The following is a 23,996-nucleotide window of genomic DNA, read 5'->3' as shown; positions in this document are numbered from 1 at the left end:
GGGCAGCACTGCTAGTCTGTGTCAGCATTGCTAGTCTGTGGGCAGCACTGCTAGTCTGCAGCCAGCACTGCTAGTCTGTGGGCAGCACTGCTAGTCTTTGGGCAGCACTACTAACCTATGGGCAGCACTGCTAGTCTGTGGCAGCATTGCTAGTCTGTGGGCAGCACTGCCAGTCTGCAGCCAGCACTGCTAGTCTTTGGGCAGCACTGCTAACCTATGGGCAGCACTGCTAGTCTGTGGCAGCATTGCTAGTCTGTGGGCAGCACTGCTAGTCTGTGGGCAGCACTGCTAGTCCTTGGGCAGCACTACTAACCTATGGGCAGCACTGCTAGTCTGTGGCAGCATTGCTAGTCTTGGTCTTTGGGCAGCACTGCAAGTCTTTGGGTAGCACTGTTATCCTATGGGCAGCACTGCTAGTCTGTCGCAACACTGCTAGTCTTTGGGCAACACTGCTAACCTGTGGCCAGCACTGCTAGTCTGTGGCGGCATTGCTAGACTGTGGCCAGCACTGCTAGTCTTGGTCTGCAGGCAGCATTGGTAGTGTTTGGGCAGCACTGCTAGCCTATGGGCAGCACTGGTAGTCTTTGGGCAGCACTGCTAACCTGTGGCCAGCACTGCTAGTCTGTGGCGGCATTGCTAGACTGTGGCCAGCACTGCTAGTCTTGGTCTGCAGGCAGCATTGGTAGTGTTTGGGCAGCACTGCTAGCCTATGGGCAGCACTGGTAGTCTTTGGGCAGCACTGCTAACCTGTGGCCAGCACTGCTAGTCTGTGGCGGCATTGCTAGACTGTGGCCAGTACTGCTAGTCTGTGGCAGCATTGCTAGTCTGTGGCCAGCACTGTTAGTCAGGCGCTCACTACAGCTCAGATGTGATTGGCTGGTATCTGCGTTCTCATCATCGTCCGCTCTAATACTAGGAGGTCTGCTGTCAGCACGTTCTTGGCGGTTTCCTGTATGGGTATGCGGTGTAAGCAGAGTCTCTAAGAGGCTGCGCCTACCCAGGCCCCTCTCATCGCTTCAGAATCCTCTGAAATATCCAGTATAATTTGACAAGATCCTATGGAGCCACTTGAAGACCCAGAGGGACCCCGCCCTTCCTCCAGAGGTAATTCTGAGTCAATGTATCCACAGCAGCTGGGATTGACTGAACCATTTAAATAGAAATGATGCATTACATTATATTGACAGTAGCTGAGCTTGAGAGCCACTATCAGCTCTCATGACCACAGTTCTTTTACTTTGTATCATTCAACAAACATATGTATCTAACGGTTTCCTGTTATCACCCAACAAACGTATGTATGTAACGGTGCCCTGTTGTTATATATAGTTTTCATTTTGAAATCCTGCAGTTTGGCCAAATACTTACACGTGCAGGGGAGCTGGGGGGGGGGGGAGGGCTGCAGGGTGGGGAGTGACTGTGAAAGCATTAAGTTGAAATTAATATTAAAGCCTAATGCAGGTGCTGTTGGCATAGCCCCCCTGGAAATGACCAGTGCCAAAAGAGTTCTACATGGCATGTAGCTAAAAATAATAAAGCCAGAAGCTTTACTGCAAGCTGTTCACTTACTACTGCTCACACCAGGGATGTTATGTGAGGGAGGGGAGCAGTGTGGTGTTGGCATTGCCAGCTTTACTGCAAGCTGTTCACTTACTACTGCTCATCCCTGTGATGTTATGTGATGGAGGGGAGCAGTGGGGTGTCACACCAGTGAAGTTATGTGAGGGAGGGTAGCAGTGGGGTGTCGGCATTGCCAGCTTTACTGCAAGCTGTTCTACTGCTCACACCAGGGATGTTATGTGAGGGAGGGGAGCAGTGCGGTGTCGGCATTGCCAGCTTTACTGCAAGCTGTTCACTTACTACTGCTCACACCGGTGAAGTTATGTGACGGAGGGGAGCAGTGGGGTGTCGGCATTGCCAGCTTTACTGCAAGCTGTTCACTTACTACTGCTCACACCGGTGAAGTTATGTGACGGAGGGGAGCAGTGGGGTGTCGGCATTGCCAGCTTTACTGCAAGCTGTTCACTTACTACTGCTCACCCCTGTGATGTTATGTGATGGAGGGGAGCAGTGGGGTGTCACACCAGTGATGTTATCTGAGGGAGGGGAGAAGTGGGGTGTCGGCATTGCCAGCTTTACTGCAAGCTGTTCACTTAGGTGTCGGCATTGCCAGCTTTACTGCAAGCTGTTCACTTACTACTGCTCACACCGGTGAAGTTATGTGACGGAGGGGAGCAGTGGGGTGTCGGCATTGCCAGCTTTACTGCAAGCTGTTCACTTACTACTGCTCACCCCTGTGATGTTATGTGATGGAGGGGAGCAGTGGGGTGTCACACCAGTGATGTTATCTGAGGGAAGGGAGAAGTGGGGTGTCAGCATTGCCAGCTTTAATGCAAGCTGTTCAATTACTTCTGTGTCACACCAGTGATGTTATGTGATGGAGGGGAGCAGTGGGGTGTCGGTATTGCCAGCTTTACTGCAAGCTGTTCACTTACTACTGCTCACACCAGTGAAGTTATGTGACGGAGGGGAGCAGTGGGGTGTCGGCATTGCCAGCTTTACTGCAAGCTGTTCACTTGCTACTGCTCACCCCTGTGATGTTATGTGATGGAGGGGAGCAGTGGGGTGTCACACCAGTGATGTTATCTGAGGGAGGGGAGAAGTGGGGTGTCGGCATTGCAGGCTTTACTGCAAGCTGTTCAATTACTTCTGTGTCACACCAGTGATGTTATGTGATGGAGGGGAGAAGTGGGGTGTCGGCATTGCCAGCTTTACTGCAAGCTGTTCACTTACTACTGCTCACACCGGTGAAGTTATGTGACGGAGGGGAGCAGTGGGGTGTCGGCATTGCCAGCATTACTGCAAGCTGTTCACTTACTACTGCTCACCCCTGTGATATTATGTGATGGAGGGGAGCAGTGAGGTGTCACACCAGTGATGTTATCTGAGGGAGGGGAGAAGTGGGGTGTCGGCATTGCCAGCTTTACTGCAAGCTGTTCACTTACTACTGCTCACACCGGTGAAGTTATGTGACGGAGGGGAGCAGTGGGGTGTCGGCATTGCTAGCTTTACTGCAAGCTGTTCACTTACTACTGCTCACCCCTGTGATGTTATGTGATGGAGGGGAGCAGTGGGGTGTCACACCAGTGATGTTATCTGAGGGAGGGGAGAAGTGGGGTGTCGCCATTGCCAGCTTTACTGCAAGCTGTTCAATTACTTCTGTGTCACACCAGTGATGTTATGTGATGGAGGGGAGCAGTGGGGTGTCGGCATTGCCAGCTTTACTGCAAGCTGTTCACTTAATACTGCTCACACCGGTGAAGTTATGTGACAGAGGGGAGCAGTGGGGTGTCGGCATTGCCAGCTTTACTGCAAGCTGTTCACTTACTACTGCTCACCCCTGTGATGTTATGTGATGGAGGGGAGCAGTGGGGTGTCACACCAGTGATGTTATCTGAGGGAGGGGAGAAGTGGGGTGTCGGCATTGCCAGCTTTACTGCAAGCTGTTCACTTACTACTGCTCACACCGGTGAAGTTATGTGACGGAGGGGAGCAGTGGGGTGTCGGCATTGCCAGTTTTACTGCAAGCTGTTCACTTACTACTGCTCACACCGGTGAAGTTATGTGACGGAGGGGAGAAGTGGGGTGTCGGCATTGCCAGCTTTACTGCAAGCTGTTCACTTACTACTGCTCACCCCTGTGATGTTATGTGATGGAGGGGAGCAGTGGGGTGTCACACCAGTGATGTTATCTGAGGGAGGGGAGAAGTGGGGTGTCGGCATTGCCAGCTTTACTGCAAGCTGTTCAATTACTTCTGTGTCACACCAGTGATGTTATGTGATGGAGGGGAGCAGTGGGGTGTCGGCATTGCCAGCTTTACTGCAAGCTGTTCACTTAGTACTGCTCGCACCAGTGAAGTTATGTGACGGAGGGGAGCAGTGGGGTGTCGGCATTGCCAGCTTTACTGCAAGCTGTTCACTTACTACTGCTCACCCCTGTGATGTTATGTGATGGAGGGGAGCAGTGGGGTGTCACACCAGTGATGTTATGTGATGGAGGGGAGAAGTGGGGTGTCGGCATTGCCAGCTTTACTGCAAGCTGTTCAATTACTTCTGTGTCACACCAGTGATGTTATGTGATGGAGGGGAGCAGTGGGGTGTCGGCATTGCCAGCTTTACTGCAAGCTGTTCACTTACTACCGCTCACACCGGTGAAGTTATGTGACGGAGGGGAGCAGTGGGGTGTCGGCATTGCCAGCTTTACTTCAAGCTGTTCACTTACTACTGCTCACCCCTGTGATGTTATGTGATGGAGGGGAGCAGTGGGGTGTCACACCAGTGATGTTATGTGATGGAGGGGAGAAGTGGGGTGTCGGCATTGCCAGCTTTACTGCAAGCTGTTCAATTACTTCTGTGTCACACCAGTGATGTTATGTGATGGAGGGGAGCAGTGGGGTGTCGGCATTGCCAGCTTTACTGCAAGCTGTTCACTTACTACTGCTCACCCCTGTGATGTTATGTGATGGAGGGGAGCAGTGGGGTGTCACCCCAGTGATGTTATCTCAGGGAGGGGAGAAGTGGGATGTCGGCATTGCCAGCTTTACTGCAAGCTGTTCAATTACTTCTGTGTCACACCAGTGATGTTATGTGATGGAGGGGAGCAGTGGGGTGTCGGCATTGCCAGCTTTACTGCAAGCTGTTCACTTACTACTGCTCACACCGGTGAAGTTATGTGACGGAGGGGAGCAGTGGGGTGTCGGCATTGCCAGCTTTACTGCAAGCTGTTCACTTACTACTGCTCACCCCTGTGATGTTATGTGATGGAGGGGAGCAGTGGGGTGTCACACCAGTGATGTTATCTGAGGGAGGGGAGAAGTGGGGTGTCGGCATTGCCAGCTTTACTGCAAGCTGTTCAATTACTTCTGTGTCACACCAGTGATGTTATGTGATGGAGGGAAGCAGTGGGGTGTCGGCATTGCCAGCTTTACTGCAAGCTGTTCACTTACTACTGCTCACACCGGTGAAGTTATGTGACGGAGGGGAGTAGTGGGGTGTCGGCATTGCCAGCTTTACTGCAAGCTGTTCACTTACTACTGCTCACCCCTGTGATGTTATGTGATGGAGGGGAGCAGTGGGGTGTCACACCAGTGATGTTATCTGAGGCAGGGGAGAAGTAGGGTGTCGGCATTTCCAGCTTTACTGGAAGCTGTTCACTTACTACTGCTCACACCGGTGAAGTTATGTGACGGAGGGGAGCAGTGGGGTGTCGGCATTGCCAGTTTTACTGCAAGCTGTTCACTTACTACTGCTCACACCGGTGAAGTTATGTGACGGAGGGGAGCAGTGGGGTGTCGGCATTGCCAGCTTTACTGCAAGCTGTTCACTTACTACTGCTCACCCCTGTGATGTTATGTGATGGAGGGGAGCAGTGGGGTGTCACACCAGTGATGTTATTTGAGGGTGGGGAGAAGTGGGTTGTCGGCATTGCCAGCTTTACTGCAAGCTGTTCAATTACTTCTGTGTCACACCAGTGATGTTATGTGATGGAGGGGAGCAGTGGGGTGTCAGCATTGCCAGCTTTACTGCAAGCTGTTCACTTACTACTGCTCACACCGGTGAAGTTATGTGATGGAGGGGAGCAGTGGGGTGTCACACCAGTGATGTTATTTGAGGGAGGGGAGAAGTGGGGTGTCGGCATTGCCAGCTTTACTGCAAGCTGTTCAATTACTTCTGTGTCACACCAGTGATGTTATGTGATGGAGGGGAGCAGTGGGGTGTCAGCATTGCCAGCTTTACTGCAAGCTGTTCACTTACTACTGCTCACACCGGTGAAGTTATGTGATGGAGGGGAGCAGTGGGGTGTCGGCATTGCCAGCTTTACTGCAAGCTGTTCACTTACTACTGCTCACCCCTGTGATGTTACGTGATGGAGGGGAGCAGTGGGGTGTCACACCAGCGATGTTATCTGAGGGAGGGGAGAAGTGGGGTGTCGGCATTGCCAGCTTTACTGCAAGCTGTTCAATTACTTCTGTGTCACACCAGTTATGTTATGTGATGGAGGGGAGCAGTGGGGTGTCGGCATTGCCAGCTTTACTGCAAGCTGTTCACTTAGTACTGCTCACACCGGTGAAGTTATGTGACCGAGGGGAGCAGTGGGGTGTCGGCATTGCCAGCTTTACTGCAAGCTGTTCACTTACTACTGCTCACCCCTGTGATGTTATGTGATGGAGGGGAGCAGTGGGGTGTCACACCAGTGATGTTATCTGAGGGAGGGGAGAAGTGGGGTGTCGACATTGCCAGCTTTACTGCAAGCTGTTCAATTACTTCTGTGTCACACCAGTGATGTTATGTGACGGAGGGGAGCAGTGGGGTGTCGGCATTGCCAGCTTTACTGCAAGCTGTTCACTTACTACTGCTCACACCGGTGAAGTTATGTGACGGAGGGGAGCAGTGGGGTGTCGGCATTGCCAGCTTTACTGCAAGCTGTTCACTTACTACTGCTCACCCCTGTGATGTTATGTGATGGAGGGGAGCAGTGGGGTGTCACACCAGTGATGTTATCTGAGGGAGGGGAGAAGTGGGGTGTCGGCATTGCCAGCTTTACTGCAAGCTGTTCAATTACTTCTGTGTCACACCAGTGATGTTATGTGATGAGGGGAGCAGTGGGGTGTCGGCATTGCCAGCTTTACTGCAAGCTGTTCACTTACTACTGCTCACACCGGTGAAGTTATGTGATGGAGGGGAGCAGTGGGGTGTCGGCATTGCCAGCTTTACTGCAAGCTGTTCACTTACTACTGCTCACACCGGTGAAGTTATGTGATGGAGGGGAGCAGTGGGGTGTCGGCATTGCCAGCTTTACTGCAAGCTGTTCACTTACTACTGCTCACCCCTGTGATGCGTTGTGATGGAGGGTAGCAGTGGGGTGTCACACCAGTGATGTTATCTGAGGGAGGGGAGAAGTGGGGTGTCGACATTGCCAGCTTAACTTCAAGCTGTTCAATTACTTCTGTGTCACACCAGTGATGTTATGTGATGGAGGGGAGCAGTGGGGTGTCGGCATTGCCAGCTTTACTGCAAGCTGTTGACTTACTACTGCTCACCCCTTTGATGTTATGTGATGGAGGGGAGCAGTGGGGTGTCACACCAGTGATGTTATCTGAGGGAGGGGAGAAGTGGAGTGTCGGCATTGCCAGCTTCACTGCAAGCTGTTCAATTACTTCTGTGTCACACCAGTGATGTTATGTGATGGAGGGGAGCAGTGGGGTGTCGGCATTGCCAGCTTTACTGCAAGCTGTTCACTTACTACTGCTCACACCGGTGAAGTTATGTGACGGAGGGGAGCAGTGGGGTGTCGGCATTGCCAGCTTTACTGCAAGATGTTCACTTACTACTGCTCACCCCTGTGATGTTATGTGATGGAGGGGAGCAGTGGGGTGTCACACCACTGATGTTATCTGAGGGAGGGGAGAAGTGGGGTGTCGGCATTTCCAGCTTTACTGCAAGCTGTTCAATTACTTCTGTGTCACACCAGTGATGTTATGTGATGGAGGGGAGCAGTGGGGTGTCGGCATTGCCAGCTTTACTGCAAGCTGTTCACTTACTACTGCTCACACCGGTGATGTTATGTGATGGAGGGGAGCAGTGGGGTGTCGGCATTGCCAGCTTTACTTCAAGCTGTTCACTTACTACTACTCACCCCTGTGATGTTATGGGATGGAGGGGAGCAGTGTGGTGTCGGCATTGCCAGCTTTACTTCAAGCTGTTCACTTACTACTGCTCACACCAGTGAAGTTATGTGAGGGAGGGGAGCAGTGGGGTGTCGGCATTGCCAGCTTTACTGCAAGCTGTGCATTTACTACTGCTCACACCGGTGAAGTTATGTGAGGGAGGGGAGCAAGGGGATGTCGGCATTGCCAGCTTTACTGCAAGCTGTTCACTTACTACTGCTCACACCAGTAAAGTTATGTGACGGAGGAGAGCAGTGGGGTGTCGGCATTGCCAGCTTTACTGCAAGCTGTTCACTTACTACTGCTCACCCCTGAGATGTTATGTGATGGAGGGGAGCAGTGGGGTGTCACACCAGTGATGTTATCTGAGGGAGGGGAGAAGTGGGGTGTCGGCATTGCCAGCTTTACTGCAAGCTGTTCAATTACTTCTGTGTCACACCAGTGATGTTATGTGATGGAGGGGAGCAGTGGGGTGTCGGCATTGCCAGCTTTACTGCAAGCTGTTCAATTACGACTGCTCACACCGGTGATGTTATGTGATGGAGGGGAGCAGTGGGGTGTCAGCATTGCCAGCTTTACTTCAAGCTGTTCACTTACTACTGCTCACCCCTGTGATGTTATGGGATGGAGGGAAGCAATGTGGTGTCGGCATTGCCAGCTTTACTTCAAGCTGTTCACTTACTACTGCTCACACCAGTGAAGTTATGTGAGGGAGGGGAGCAGTGGGGTGTCGGCATTGCCAGCTTTACTGCAAGCTGTTCACTTACTACTGCTCACACTGGTGAAGTTATGTGACGGAGGGGAGCAGTGGGGTGTCGGCATTGCCAGCTTTACTGCAAGCTGTTCATTTACTACTGCTCACCCCTGTGATGTTATTTGATGGAGGGGAGCAGTGGGGTGTCACACCGGTGATGTTATCTGAGGGAGGGAAAAAGTGGGGTGTCGGCATTGCCAGCTTTACGGCAAGCTGTTCACTTACTTCTGTGTCACACCAGTGATGTTATGTGATGGAGGGGAGCAGTGGGGTGTCGGCATTGCCAGCTTTACTGCAAGCTGTTCACTTACTACTGCTCACACCGGTGAAGTTATGTGACAGAGGGGAGCAGTGGGGTGTCGGCATTGCCAGCTTTACTGCAAGCTGTTCACTTACTACTGCTCACCCCTGTGATGTTATGTGATGAAGGGGAGCAGTGGGGTGTCACACCAGTGATGTTATCTGAGGGAGGGGAGAAGTGGGGTGTCGGTATTGCCAGCTTTACTGCAAGCTGTTCAATTACTTCTGTGTCACACCAGTGATGTTATGTGATGGAGGGGAGCAGTGGGGTGTCGGCATTGCCAGCTTTACTGCAAGCTGTTCACTTACTACTGCTCACACCGGTGAAGTTATGTGATGGAGGGGAGCAGTGGGGTGGCGGCATTGCCAGCTTTACTGCAAGCTGTTCACTTACTACTGCTCACCCCTGTGATGTTATGTGATGGAGGGGAGCAGTGGGGTGTCACACCAGTGATCTTATCTGAGGGAGGGAAGAAGTGGGGTGTCGGCATTGCCAGCTTTACTGCAAGCTGTTCAATTACTTCTGTGTCACACCAGTGATGTTATGTGATGGAGGGGAGCAGTGGGGTGTTGGCATTGCCGGCTTTACTGCAAGCTGTTCACTTACTACTGCTCACACCGGTGAAGTTATGTGACGGAGGGGAGCAGTGGGGTGTCGGCATTGCCAGCTTTACTGCAAGCTGTTGACTTACTACTACTCACCCCTGTGATGTTATGTGATGGAGGGGAGCAGTGGGGTGTCACACCAGTGATGTTATCTGAGGGAGGGGAGAAGTGGGGTGTCGACATTGCCAGCTTTACTGCAAGCTGTTCAATTACTTCTGTGTCACACCAGTGATGTTATGTGATGGAGCGGAGCAGTGGGGTGTCGGCATTGCCAGCTTTACTGCAAGCTGTTCAATTACTACTGCTCACACCGGTGATGTTATGTGATGGAGGGGAGCAGTGTGGTGTCAGCATTGCCAGCTTTACTTCAAGCTGTTCACTTACTACTGCTCACCCCTGTGATGTTATGGGATGGAGGGGAGCAGTGTTGTGTCGGCATTGCTAGCTTTACTTCAAGCTGTTCACTTACTACTGCTCACCCCTGTGATGTTATGTGATGGAGGGGAGCAGTGGGGTGTCACACCAGTGATGTTATCTGAGGGAGGGGAGAAGTGGGGTGTCGGCATTGCCAGCTTTACTGCAAGCTGTTCAATTACTTCTGTGTCACACCAGTGATGTTATGTGATGGAGGGGAGCAGTGGGGTGTCCGCATTGCCAGCTTTACTGCTAGCTGTTCAATTACTACTGCTCACACCGGTGATGTTATGTAATGGAGGGGAGCAGTGGGGTGTCAGCATTGCCAGCTTTACTTCAAGCTGTTCACTTACTACTGCTCACCCCTGTGATGTTATGGGATGGAGGGAAGCAGTGTGGTGTCGGCATTGCCAGATTTACTTCAAGCTGTTCACTTACTACTGCTCACACCAGTGAAGTTATGTGAGGGAGGGGAGAAGTGGGGTGTCGGCATTGCCAGCTTTACTGCAAGCTGTTCACTTACTACTGCTCACACCAGGGAAGTTATGTGACACAGGGGAGCAGTGGGGTGTCGGCATTGCCAGCTTTACTGCAAGCTGTTCACTTACTACTGCTCACACCGGTGAAGTTATGTGACGGAGGGGAGCAGTGGGGTGTCGGCATTGCCAGCTTCACTGCAAGCTGTTCAATTACTTCTGCTCACACCAGTGATGTTATGTGAGGGAGGGGAGCAGTGGGGTGATGGCATTGCCAGCTTTACTTCAGGCTGTTCACTTACTACTGCTCACACCAGTGAAGTTATGTGAGGGAGGGGAGCAGTGGGGTGTCACACCAGTGATGTTATGTGATGGAGGGGAGCAGTGGGGTGTCGGCATTGCCAGCTTTATTGCAAGCTGTTCAATTACTTCTGTGTCACACCAGTGATGTTATGTAATAGAGGGGGGCAGCAGGGTGTCGGCATTGCCAGCTTTACTGCAAGCTGTTCAATTACTGCTGCTCACACCAGTGATGTTATGGGATGGAGGGGAGCAGCGTGGTGTCGGCATTGCCAGCTTTACTGCAAGCTGTTCAATTACTGCTGCTCACACCAGTGATGTTATGGGATGGAAGGGAGCAGTGCGGTGTCGGCATTGCCAGCTTTACTGCAAGCTGTTCAATTACTACTGCTCACACCAGTGATGTTATGGGATGGAGGGGAGCAGTGCGGTGTCGGCATTGCCAACTTTACTGCAAGCTGTTCGATTACTACTGCTCACACCAGTGATGTTATGGGATGGAGTGGAGCAGTGCGGTGTCGGCATTGCCAGCTTTACTGCAAGCTGTTCACTTACTACTGTATCACACCATTGACGTTATGTGAGGGGGGGTGTCGGCATTGCCAGCTTTACTGCAAGCTGTTCACCTACTACTGCTCACACCAGTGAAGTTATGTGTCAGAGGGAAGCAGTGGGGTGTCGGCATTGCCAGCTTTACTGCAAGCTGTTCACTTACTACTGCTCACCCCTGTGATGTTATGTGATGGAGGGGAGCAGTGGGGTGTTGGCATTACCAGCTTTACTGCAAGCTGTTCAATTACTTCTGCTAATACCGGTGATGTTATGTGAGGGAGGGTAGCAGTGGGGTGTCGGCATTGCCAGCTTTACTGCAAGCTGTTCACTTACTACTGTGTCACACCATTGACGTTATGTGAGGGAGGGTGTCGGCATTGCCAGCTTTACTGCAAGCTGTTCACCTACTACTGCTCACACCAGTGAAGTTATGTGACAGAGGGGAGCAGTGGGGTGTCGGCATTGCCAGCTTTACTGCAAGCTGTTCACTTACTACTGCTCACACCAGTGATGTTATGGGATGGAGGGGAGCAGTGCGGTGTCGGCATTGCCAGCTTTACTGCAAGCTGTTCACTTACTACTGTATCACACCATTGACGTTATGTGAGGGGGGGTGTCGGCATTGCCAGCTTTACTGCAAGCTGTTCACCTACTACTGCTCACACCAGTGAAGTTATGTGTCAGAGGGAAGCAGTGGGGTGTCGGCATTGCCAGCTTTACTGCAAGCTGTTCACTTACTACTGCTCACCCCTGTGATGTTATGTGATGGAGGGGAGCAGTGGGGTGTTGGCATTACCAGCTTTACTGCAAGCTGTTCAATTACTTCTGCTAATACCGGTGATGTTATGTGAGGGAGGGTAGCAGTGGGGTGTCGGCATTGCCAGCTTTACTGCAAGCTGTTCACTTACTACTGTGTCACACCATTGACGTTATGTGAGGGAGGGTGTCGGCATTGCCAGCTTTACTGCAAGCTGTTCACCTACTACTGCTCACACCAGTGAAGTTATGTGACAGAGGGGAGCAGTGGGGTGTCGGCATTGCCAGCTTTACTGCAAGCTGTTCACTTACTACTGCTCACCCCTGTGATGTTATGTGATGGAGGGGAGCAGTGGGGTGTCGGCATTACCAGCGTTTGGGGGCTTTTGAACAGTCATACCCAAGTGTTATGCAATGCTGCTTCGCATAAGGAGTACTGGTGTGCGGTGGAAGGGCGTTTCCCTGGGACAAGCCCTGGCTTGCTGAGGGAGGCAAGTTCTTTTCAGATACACCATGAGCGAGAAATACTTGCAAGGTAAACTAGTCGAGTGCCTGGATGGAGGTTTCTTTCTTCTTTCTTTCTTTGCATATGATTCTTAGAGAATCTTTACAAAAACAATTTCATTGTATCACAATTTAAAAAAAGAGGAATTTACGTAACATAATCAATCACTTTATTTATTTCAACAAACACTTAGTTAACACTTAATTAAAATGCAATAGACAGTTTATAAACGCAGCAGCAGGTGCACATACAAATTCAGCTATGGGTATAAATGCCCAGAGCAGCCCAGAACAAAATTAACAATTAGTGCGCCAAGTTCAATAAATATGTCAATAGGACAAAACATTTGTGCGGAAGACTAAAAAACATACATATGTAACGCTGGAGTTCTTATCGGCTGCTGAGTCATAGCTCATCAATGTTCTACCTTTGCGTACTGTAACATTTCATATTTTGACTGTTGCACTTGCACGTCCTATATATATGCGACAGACACTTTAAAATATTTATCAAAACACGTTCGCCATAAGACTGGTGTAATCCTATAGATAGATACCAATGCTCTACAGTCAGTGAATACGTGTTTCGGGGTCTCCATTGCTCCTGGTATGTTACATATTCAGCATATTCTTTGGGCCAGGGTTCTGCAGATGTGCACCCACAAAGACCAAAAGTGGGAGTCTGGTCTAAGAATAAGACTGCGCACTGCGGGGAAAGAACTTTGGTGGAGATAGGGATGTAAGCTTTGACAGACTCTCGACACATATGTATATGACTTCAGTGTCGATAGACGGGTATAGTTGTTAGTCCAGTCCCATTGCCCCAATCTCTTTCTGAACAAGGCTCTTATAGTATCATATTTAGTTCCCTGTTAACAATGACTACACCAACCTAAGTTCTCATACAGCTGCTTAGTCATATGAGAGAACTCACAACCACCAACTCTCCAATTTTCCCACTATCCGCTCCCACAACTGACACCTATGGTTTGAAATAGCCTTAAGGTGGGGCCCACCTTGCCGTGCAAGCAACTGACCCCGCAGTGATACCAGACCCAACTCTAATCTTAAGTATTTCACCGAAACGTTCTTAGCCAATCTCAATACTCATTTCCAGAAGTGACCCTCTAATCTATCAAGCCATCTTAGGTCTGTCATTACTAAAGCCTCCAGGCCATATAAAACCATTGCGAAGAAGCTTTAGTGGTATAAAATAAGAATCCCCTCTAATGAATAACCAGCAATTTGACGAGCAAACTACTCTATCATATTTGCCAGTTTACGGCCCTCAATCGTTTTGGCCTGTATATTATGTTTATCGTTTTGGCCTGTATATTATGTTTATAAGTCGGGCTCTGGCTCATATCAAGGCGCAAGTAAGGGTACTTTCTAGCAATTGTTATGTTACCCGAGCTCTTGGAGATTCTGGGGAGATTTATCTTCTTAGCAGAAAGTAACATAATCTTGGTTTCAGACATATTGATGGTCAATTTGTTTTTTACTGTAAATTGAACTAACATTTCGAACATATCCTTTATTCCATAAACGTATGGTTAAATATAACCAGGTCATCTGCATATATCAGACCCCGAGTTGGTACCCCACCTATTCTCGGGCAGCAACCGATTACCTCAGCAAAAGCAGCAGGTAGATCACCCAAGTAAAGGTTATACAACAGGTGAGCCAAGACACAACCTTGTTTGACTCCCCTGTTCAGCCAAACAGGAGCAGTAGTCAGTCTGCATCATTCATTCTTACTCGTCCTGTCGTGCCATCATGCAGACTCCTCAAGATATCTTGCAGCTAACTCGGGCAGACCCAAATTACCAATTGTGCACATAATCTAGGGCAGTTTACCCCATCAAAGGCTGCTTGAAAGTCAACAAAATAATATACAATGCAGGGGGAGCCCTGATAGCTGCTGCCCCGAATCAATATATCCTACACTCTCAGATTATGTGAAATAGAGCAGCCTGGTCGAAAACCTGTTTGTGTGAAGTGGAGCAGCTCACTTTCCTGCGTCCATGCCTGCAGGTGACTCAAAACCAAAGAGGAAAATACTTTGGCCCTCATTACGACCCTGGCGGATTTTTTCCGCCATCGGCGGACTTTTCCGCCATGGCGCAAAGTCCCTTTACGCCATGGCGGATGGCGGACTTACCGCCCCATTCCGAGGTCGGCGGGGCGGTAAGTCCCCATTGACCCATTTACCCTTCCCCATTCCCATTTCGGCCCCATAGGGTATAATGGGAGTGGGGAAGGAGTTAATTACGCCAACGTAAATTACGGTGGCGTAATTAACACCAAGGTCCCAGAGCGCCATGGATTTTTCCGCCCGCTTTGCCCTCAATCGTTTTGGCCTGTATATTATGTTTATCGTTTTGGCCTGTATATTATGTTTATAAGTCGGGCTCTGGCTCATATCAAGGCGCAAGTAAGGGTACTTTCTAGCAATTGTTATGTTACCCGAGCTCTTGGAGATTCTGGGGAGATTTATCTTCTTAGCAGAAAGTAACATAATCTTGGTTTCAGACATATTGATGGTCAATTTGTTTTTTGCTGTAAATTGAACTAACATTTCGAACATATCCTTTATTCCATAAACGTATGGTTAAATATAACCAGGTCATCTGCATATATCAGACCCCGAGTTGGTACCCCACCTATTCTCGGGCAGCAACCGATTACCTCAGCAAAAGCAGCAGGTAGATCACCCAAGTAAAGGTTATACAACAGGTGAGCCAAGACACAACCTTGTTTGACTCCCCTGTTCAGCCAAACAGGAGCAGTAGTCAGTCTGCATCATTCATTCTTACTCGTCCTGTCGTGCCATCATGCAGACTCCTCAAGATATCTTGCAGCTAACTCGGGCAGACCCAAATTACCAATTGTGCACATAATCTAGGGCAGTTTACCCCATCAAAGGCTGCTTGAAAGTCAACAAAATAATATACAATGCAGGGGGAGCCCTGATAGCTGCTGCCCCGAATCAATATATCCTACACTCTCAGATTATGTGAAATAGAGCAGCCTGGTCGAAAACCTGTTTGTGTGAAGTGGAGCAGCTCACTTTCCTGCGTCCATGCCTGCAGGTGACTCAAAACCAAAGAGGAAAATACTTTGGCCCTCATTACGACCCTGGCGGATTTTTTCCGCCATCGGCGGACTTTTCCGCCATGGCGCAAAGTCCCTTTACGCCATGGCGGATGGCGGACTTACCGCCCCATTCCGAGGTCGGCGGGGCGGTAAGTCCCCATTGACCCATTTACCCTTCCCCATTCCCATTTCGGCCCCATAGGGTATAATGGGAGTGGGGAAGGAGTTAATTACGCCACCGTAAATTACGGTGGCGTAATTAACACCAAGGTCCCAGAGCGCCATGGATTTTTCCGCCCGCAAAAAGCGGGCGGAAAAATGACCATGGCGCTCCGGGAACTCGTAGTTGGCGGTAAGGGGTCGGCGCAGCTAACGCTGGCGCAGACCCCTTAGCGCCAGGGTCGTAATGAGGCCCTTTGCCTCTTAAGTCCAAGTTGGACAGCAACCTGTAATTCGATGGAGACAGTCGATCTGCCCTCTTATAAATGGGTAGGATGATCCAACGTTGCCACGATCAGGGATATACTACTTCAAACGGACTATACTTAACAGTACATACAGAAGTTGTGCCCACCCATTTGGGTCCTGCTTCAATACTATACTGGCCAAGCCGTTAGGGCCAGGGGCTCTAGAGCTCTTGAGGTTCTTAATGATATCTTTGATGATCTCTATGGTACCCTTATTTCAGTCTCTTCCTTCCATGCTCTATCCCCCAAGTGGAGTAGCCAGTCCTTTTCCTGGATGGCATTAAGTGATTGTCTCATTCTATCACCCCTAGCATGAGATAAGATCTGCCAGATGGTACTACTCTTTTGAAAATGTAGGGCACCAATCATACATTACCAGTAGCTGTTACTGACAGAGGCGCGCCAACGTTTTAACCACTTCCTGTATTCGACTTTTATCACTTTGACCTGACGTCTCATGCCAATCTGTGACGCCCCTCCTCTGAGTTTTCTTTATTTGCCTTTCATAACCCTTTTGGCATCGCGTATGGCTATGTTAAATTTGTTAGTGAGACTTTCGATTTTTACTGGGTTTTCCCACTGGTGTATTCCGGCTGTGGTCGCTAGATCTTTCACCCAATGCACTATTGCATTGCCATTTGCCATAGCCAACCAACCCATATCTGTCGTTATTGCACAATGAAACAACTGGTTGGCCAGAAGTACATGTCTAGCGGACCAACAGATCTGATTACCCACTTGGTTGGCATAGGCCCCACTACAACACTTATTGCCTGTGGATTCCTTCTGAAAATCCAGGTTCAATGACAAAATAGCATGATCACTAAAATTATTCGATTCAATTTTTTGTTCACTTGTTTTCCACATACAGGCGTGGTTACCAAAGAAATAATCTAAGGTTGCTCTGCTTTTACTCGGGGTCCAAGTGAACATCCTGGGCACATGACCCCCGGTTCTCCCGTTCATCAGGGTAAGGTCCAACATTCTGAGGAACTGAACCCATTGGTTCCCCTTTGTATTACCCTCTTTTTGCAGCATTTGGCGAATAATTGACCCATGGCTATACGAGGGACATTCCTGATCATCTGTACACCGGGCATTCAAATCTCCCCCAAGCAGAATTATCAGCTCATCCCCTTGTCCGGATCCCACGGTCAGTAGTTCACCAATAGATTCCGGTATATCCTCCAGGCTGCTGGTATCAGGAGGAATATACATATTCACAATCACCAGGCGGAGCTCCTCGTCTGCATCACTAAATGTTAGCTCAACACCAAGTATTGTGCTACTGGTAGGGGCTAGTACCCGATGGCAGACACAGAGAGTGTGACTGATACCTATCACAAGCCTCCCATACAGCCCACCCCAGTGGCCCTTTTTTTGCCATAACTTGGTATACATGAAATCTCTCAAAGACTAGAGAAGACTCTAACCAAGTCTCTTGTAGCAGAAAGATATTGGTCTTGGCGAGCAGCGAAGCTGACCCCGCCTTGCTGTGTTCCAACGTGCAATTTCTATTTTATTTATTTATTTTAATTCTTATAATGCGCCACATGCCCCTGGGCCAAAGAGCGCACAGAAAACGAGACAAGACAACAAAACATAAAGAAGCATCATATCAGGTAGTGAACAGTAGAAAGAATAGCATTAGTCTGGACTGAGATTAAAAAGATATGTTTAAATGACTTTTTTGAATGAAATAAAATGTCTTTCAAGGCGCATAGATGCAGGAAGGGAATTCCAGAGAAAAGATGTCTGAACGTCAAAACTGATCCCGACAAAGCAGGTCTGTTTGAATCTAGATTGAACAAATGGGGGTGCCAGAGAAGAACAAAGGCATCTTGTATGGATGTTAAGCTTGGCACGATCCGACAGGTAAGCTGGACATGAATGAGAGAGGCATTTAAAAGCTAGTGTCAAGATTTTGTGTGTAATCCTTTGTTTAATGGGAAGCCAATGTAGAGCCTTCCTTAACATAGAGCGACAGGAGAATCCCATGGTCGCTCGGACTGAATTATTTTTAGTAACTATTAAGAGCAGAAGTGCCCGCCAACAAGCTGTTACAATAATCGAGTCTGGAGTTGACAAGAGCAGTAGACAGAAGGCACAATTTTCGACAGTAATAAAGGGGCGAATGTAGAGTATGCATTTAGTAATGAGACCGCTTGTGGCATGAGGCTTCATGGATAGTTCTTCATCCAGCACTACTCCAAGGGTTTTGACCTTCTTGGAGACAAGGATAGAATGGCCCACAATATGCAAACTAGAGTACTCAGACGTGAGCTTGCTCAGACCCACTTTAGTAGCCACAATCATAAGTTTGGTCTTTTTGCTGTTGAGCGCATACGAGCCATCCAATCCTGGATGGCATTATAGATGTTATTGAAGGCACAAAGATCTTGCTCATAGTTCCCACTGAGCTAGGGAACAACTTGGGTGTCGTCATCGTAGTTGGTATATGTAGCATTCCAGCCATGTGTATTTCACCTTCACATGGAATCCTTCGACTCGTGTGCTCATGAGGTGCTGTTACGTGAACAGAACTTTGAAGATTGAAGTTTCTACTGAGCCGAATCCAGTGGCGCTCATATTTCCTCCTTACCAAATTCTGTTACTTAATTTACTATAGTATTCAATATTTATAAACTCCACTATCGCGTGTCATCTCTCATCTTTATATTACAAGTGGCAACCAGGTCACAGTTGTTGAGCCCCACCCGCCATCATCAAACTCACTGTGTCTAGATCTCTGCTGCCTGCTTCCTGACCATTGCCACTCCATTGTAATCCTCAACAACGTTGCAGCGGCCAGCAGGTCGAAGGTACGTCTCCCCTGCAAGCCGCTCCGTTATCTCTCCCAACGACGCAGCAGCAGCCATCACGACAGTTGCTCTCTCCCATATTCTCATATAAATCCAGCATATCAGCCGCGCAGATGCGCGAGTATGTTGTTTTACTTCCATCTACTGGTGAAATAATGGGAATAATTTCACCTGCCTGCAAATAAGTGTATAGACTGCCTATGAACTGTTGTTATTTTTATTGTTATTTTGCATTTATATAGTGTCTTATATACCATTGGTATGGTCTGAAGGCGCTGGTAGGTTGAACGCCCTTGGGAACCGAAGTTCATATCAGTAGAGAGAGTAGAGAGAGACAAAAGGGTGTGTGTGGGCACTGGGTATGTGTACAGCTCGTGCGGTGTCCGTGTAATAGCTGCATTCTAGCGGTAGGTGTGCTGGTTGAGAGGTCAGGAGTATGTGTTCATTCTGGCAGGATGTGGCTGCGTTAGGCCTGAGGAGAACGCCTGGTTGGGGGGTGTGTTACCAGCAGTGATTACTTAGAATGATGTGGAGTGAGCGGCGAGTGTTGGTATGAGAACAGTTATACCGAATGGTGTCATAGTATCACTGTGTTCTAGTTGAGTGGTGATGTAAGGAGAGAGTAAGCGTGGTGGTGGGATAAGATGGGTTATATATGCTTTCAGATAATCTCTGCATTCCAAATCATACTATATACGTCGCGTGCTCCCGACCGTTCCATGCATTCCTATTCACTCCATGGATCCCAGTCTGTTCCATATATTTAGGTCACGCATTCATGCATTCCGGCTTACCACATTCGTTTGAGTTTGCGCTGTACGCTCCAGTTCGCCATGTGTACTCCAGTCATTGTGAGTTAAATGCTCTTTAAGCGTTCTCTGCGTTCCAAACCATACTTTATATGTTGCGCAATTCTATGCGCTTCAGTCCGTTCCATGCCCCCCTATCCAGTCTTGTTTGCCCCACGCATGCACTCTTGTCTGCCTCAAGCATGTACCCACTCACCCCCTCTACCCACTCACCCCTCTACCCACTCACCCCCTCTAAGCACACAATTCCTCGACGCACTCAACCCCTCTATGCACTCACCCCCTCTCCGCACTCACCCCCTCTACGCACTCACCCCCTCTATGCACTCACCCCCTCTACGCACTCATCCCTTCTTCGCATTCATCCCTTCTACGCACTCATCTTCTCTACGCATTCTTCCTCTCTACACGCTCGATCCCTCTATGCAATTCAACTCCCTTTACGCACTCATCCCTCTACACAATCATCCCTTCTGTGCACTTATCTGATCCCCGCACTCGTTTGTTTTAAGCACTCGTGTCTTTCACGCATTCAACATCAGTATTCTGTCCTATTTATTAATCTCTACACTCATCTGTTCTATACCTTCCTCCATTATGTACACTCATTCACTCTGTACACTTATCCACTCTGTACACTTATCCACTCATACGCTCTAACCCTCATCCGCTTTATCCACTCATCCACTCTGTTCACTCATCTGCCCCATCCACTCATCTGCTCAATCCACTCATTCTCTCATCCGTTCTATCCACTTGTCCGTTCTATCCTCTCATCTACTCTATTCACTCATCCGCCCTATCCATTCGTCTGCCCTATCCACTCATTCTCTCATCCGTTCTATCCACTTGTCCGTTCTATCCTCTCATCCGCTCTATCCACTCACCCACTCTGCGCATTCACCCCCTCGACGCACTCACCCACTCTGCGCATTCACCCCCTCGACGCACTCACCCCCTCGACGCACTCACCCCCTCGACACACTCACCCCCTCGACGCACTCACCCCCTTGACGCACTCACCCCCTCGACGCACTCACTCCCTCAACGCACTCACCCCTACGATGCACTCACCCCCACGATGTACTCACCCCCACGATGCATACACCCCACGACGCACTCACCTCCTCTGCGCACCCACTCCCCTTTATGCACTCACCCGCTCTATGCACTCATCCCCTCTACGCACTAATCCCTTCTACACACTCATCCCTTCTACGCACTCATCCCTTCTACGCACTAATTCCTTCTATGCACTCATCCCTTCTATGCACTCATCCCTTCTATGCACTCATCCCTTCTACGCACTCATTCTCTGCGCACTCATTCTCTAAGCATTCTTCCTCTCTACGCACTCATCCCTCTACGCGATTCAACCCCCTTTATGCACTCATCCCCACTACGCACTCATCCCTCTACGCATTCATCCCTTCTACACACTTATCTGATCCCTGTGCTCATTTGCTCCCCACACTCATCTGCTCCTCATAGTCATCTGCTTTAAGGGCTTGTGCCTTTCACGCATTCAGCAGCGATATTCTTTCTTATATGTTCATCTCTACCCTCATCCATTCTATACTTTCATGCGTTCTGTACAGTCATTCACTCTGTACACTTATCCACGCATACGCTCTATCTACTCATCCGCTTTATCCACTCATCCAGTCTGTACACTTATCCACTCATACGTTCTAACACTTCTCTGCGTTATCCACTCATCCTCTCTATTCACTCATCTGCCCTATCCATTCATCCGCCATATCCATTCATTCTCTCATCCATTCTATCCACTTGTCCGTTCTATCCTCTCATCCATTGTATTCGCTCATCCGCTCTATCCATCCATCTGCCCTATCCACTCATTCTCTCATCCGTTCAATCCTCTCTTCCACTCTGTCCACTCCTCTCGTCTATCCACTCCTCTGGTCTATCCACTTCTCTGGTCTATCCACTCCTCCAGTCTATCCACTCCTCTGGTCTAACCACTCCTCTGGTCTAACCACTCCTGCATTCTGTACACTCCTCCTCTCTGTACACTCCTCTGCTCTGTACACTCCTCCGCTCTGTACACTCTTCCGCTTTGTACATTCGCTAGGTCTACACACTCTTCACACTTCCATATTCATGCGTTGTCCATATTGATTTGCTCTACATACTCATCAGGGTCACATACTCGTCATTTCTACACACTTACCCCGTATATGCTCATCCGTTCTGGACATTCATCTGTTTTACGCACTTCTGCGTTCTACTCGCTTCCCTGTATTACGCGCTCATCCGCTCCACATGCTTGTCCATTCTACACATCCAGCCGCTCTACACACTCATCCACTCAACATGTTCATCCATTCCATACACTCATCCGGTCTACATATTCATTCGATTCCCAGATTCATTCAAACTATATAGTTATCTGTTCTAAGTAATACATCTACGCCATTCACTTTGTTCACTCTGCATGCATTCTATCAATTTCGGGAGTTTAAATCTCTTTCCTGTTCCCGTATGATTTACTCTTATTAACCATTTCACTGCTTTGATCTACTTTATTAATTTAGTTCTGTTTGCCCTTCTAGATTACATTGGGGGTCGTTAGCTGTCAGTTTCTCGCATCAGGTGGTTTGATGGATTGGTGTCATTGAGTTGCTGTTGGTCTGTTTGGGTTAGTTTGGTATAGGTTGGTTTTAGGGGAAGAGCCAGGTTTTCAGCAGTTTGCAGAAAGCCATTAAATCCTCAGTCTGGCGAATGTGGGGTGGGAGTGAGTTCCATAGCGTGGGGGCCAAGGCTGAGAATGATGATCGCCCAACTTAATTGAGTTTGTCTTCAGAATGACTAGGAGGCCGGCTGAGCTTGATCTTAAGGTGCGGGGGGATTGTAGGGTTTTAGCTTGTCTTGAAGATATTGAGGTCCGGTTTTATGCAGCTCTCGATGGGAGATGCACAAGGTTTTGAAGATCACCCTGCGGGCTACTGGAAGCCAGTGCAGCAACTTAAGGGCTGGGGAGATGTGGTCTCTTGGCCCAAGTGCAAGAAGCAAATTGGCTGCCGCGTTTTGTGCCCTTTGGAGTTTATTCAGTTGGTACGCGTGGACTCCGAGGTATCGGGGGTTTGCGTAGTCCAGTCTTGATATAACGATTGATTGGACCGCGGAGAGTCTGTTGGGAAAGGAGAGATATGGAAAGATGCGTCTAAGGGTTTTAAGGTTGTAGTGGCAGGACTTTGAGACGTTGTTGACTTGGCGCGAGAGTGTTAGGTCAGAGTCAAGGGTGCATCCAAGATTTTTCACTGAGTTGGAGGGGGTTGTTGACTTGCCCATGGCGGAAGGCCAGGGTAGTGGTTGTGGGAGAAGTTCCAGGTTGCCAAATACCATAATTTCAGTTTTGGAGGGGTTTAACAGAAGGTGGCTTTGGGTCATCCAGAGTTCTATGTCAAGGAGGCAGGAGGCCAGGTCAGGTCTGCAGTTGGGTTTTGTGTTCAGGAGTTTTAAAATTAGTTGGGTGTCGTCGGCGTAGTTGTAGCACAGGATGTTGTGCGAATGAATTATTGGTGGGAGGGTGATTAAGTAGAGATTGAACAGGAGGGCGGAAAGGCACGCTCTTTGTGGGACTCCTGTGTCGACTGGTCGGGCTTGGGAGGTATAGTTGGAGAGTATCGTTATTTGGTACCGATCTTTGAGGAATGAAGCTATCCATTTAAGAATGGTTCCACGAATTCCTAGGGAGTGGAGGCGTTCTAGGAGGATTGAGTGATTGATTGTGTCGAAGGTAGCGGATAGGTCAAGAAGGATTAGTGCAGCGCATCCCGCAGAGTCTGCAGTCATTTTAAGGTCATCCCAAATTGAGGTTAGGGTGGTTTCAGTTCCGTGACGGGCTCTGAAACCAGATTGAGCGGGGTCTAGGAGATTGTTGGCTTTGACAAAGGCATTTAGTTGGGAGTAGGCAGTTCGGTCAATGAGTTTGGCAAGGAATCTGGTGTTTGAGATGGGGCGGTAGTTTTTGGGCTCAAGAGGGTTGAGCGAAGGTTTTTTAATTAGAGGTTTGACATAAGCCGTTTTGAATGCGTCGGGAAAGATACCAGAGGAAAGGGAGGTATTTATGATGGATCTTGCGTGTTCACCTGCGCAGGTGGAAGTGAACATTTCTTTGAGGGTTGTGGCTGGGCAAGGGTCCAGTGGCGAGCCAGATGGTTTGCGGGCAGATAGAAGTTTGTGAAATTGCTCTGGTGATATTGGACTAAAGGATTCAAACGTTGGTTGCGTAATGGTTGCATCTGGTGGGGTGGCCGGTATGGGAGGGGAATTGGTTGGAGGATGTAAGAGAGCTAGGTTGGTGGCTAGAGTATTTGTTCTTTCGAGAGCTGTGGTGAAGAAGAGTGAGTCGCACAGTGATTGTGAGGGAGTCGGGACGGTCGTGTTG

General features: G+C 49.1%; 1 protein-coding gene across 1 annotated transcript in view; it reads left to right on the top strand.

Moving 5' to 3' along the window:
- Nucleotides 1–950: 950 nt before the first annotated feature.
- The window catches only part of LOC138515659 (uncharacterized), a 231,206-nt gene continuing 208,160 nt past the window's right edge, over nt 951–23,996 (top strand). Inside the window, exon 1 of the mRNA XM_069630344.1 lies at nt 951–1,104. Within this exon, the coding sequence (XP_069486445.1) occupies nt 1,059–1,104 (46 nt within the window). The 5' untranslated portion in view covers nt 951–1,058. The remainder of the gene's footprint in view (nt 1,105–23,996) is intronic.

This window comes from Ambystoma mexicanum, chromosome 6q, assembly GCF_040938575.1.
Source record: "Ambystoma mexicanum isolate Mex_15411 chromosome 6q, UKY_AmexF1_1, whole genome shotgun sequence".
Taxonomy (NCBI): Eukaryota; Metazoa; Chordata; class Amphibia; order Caudata; family Ambystomatidae; genus Ambystoma; species Ambystoma mexicanum.
This window is presented reverse-complemented; position numbering and strand designations above follow the sequence as displayed.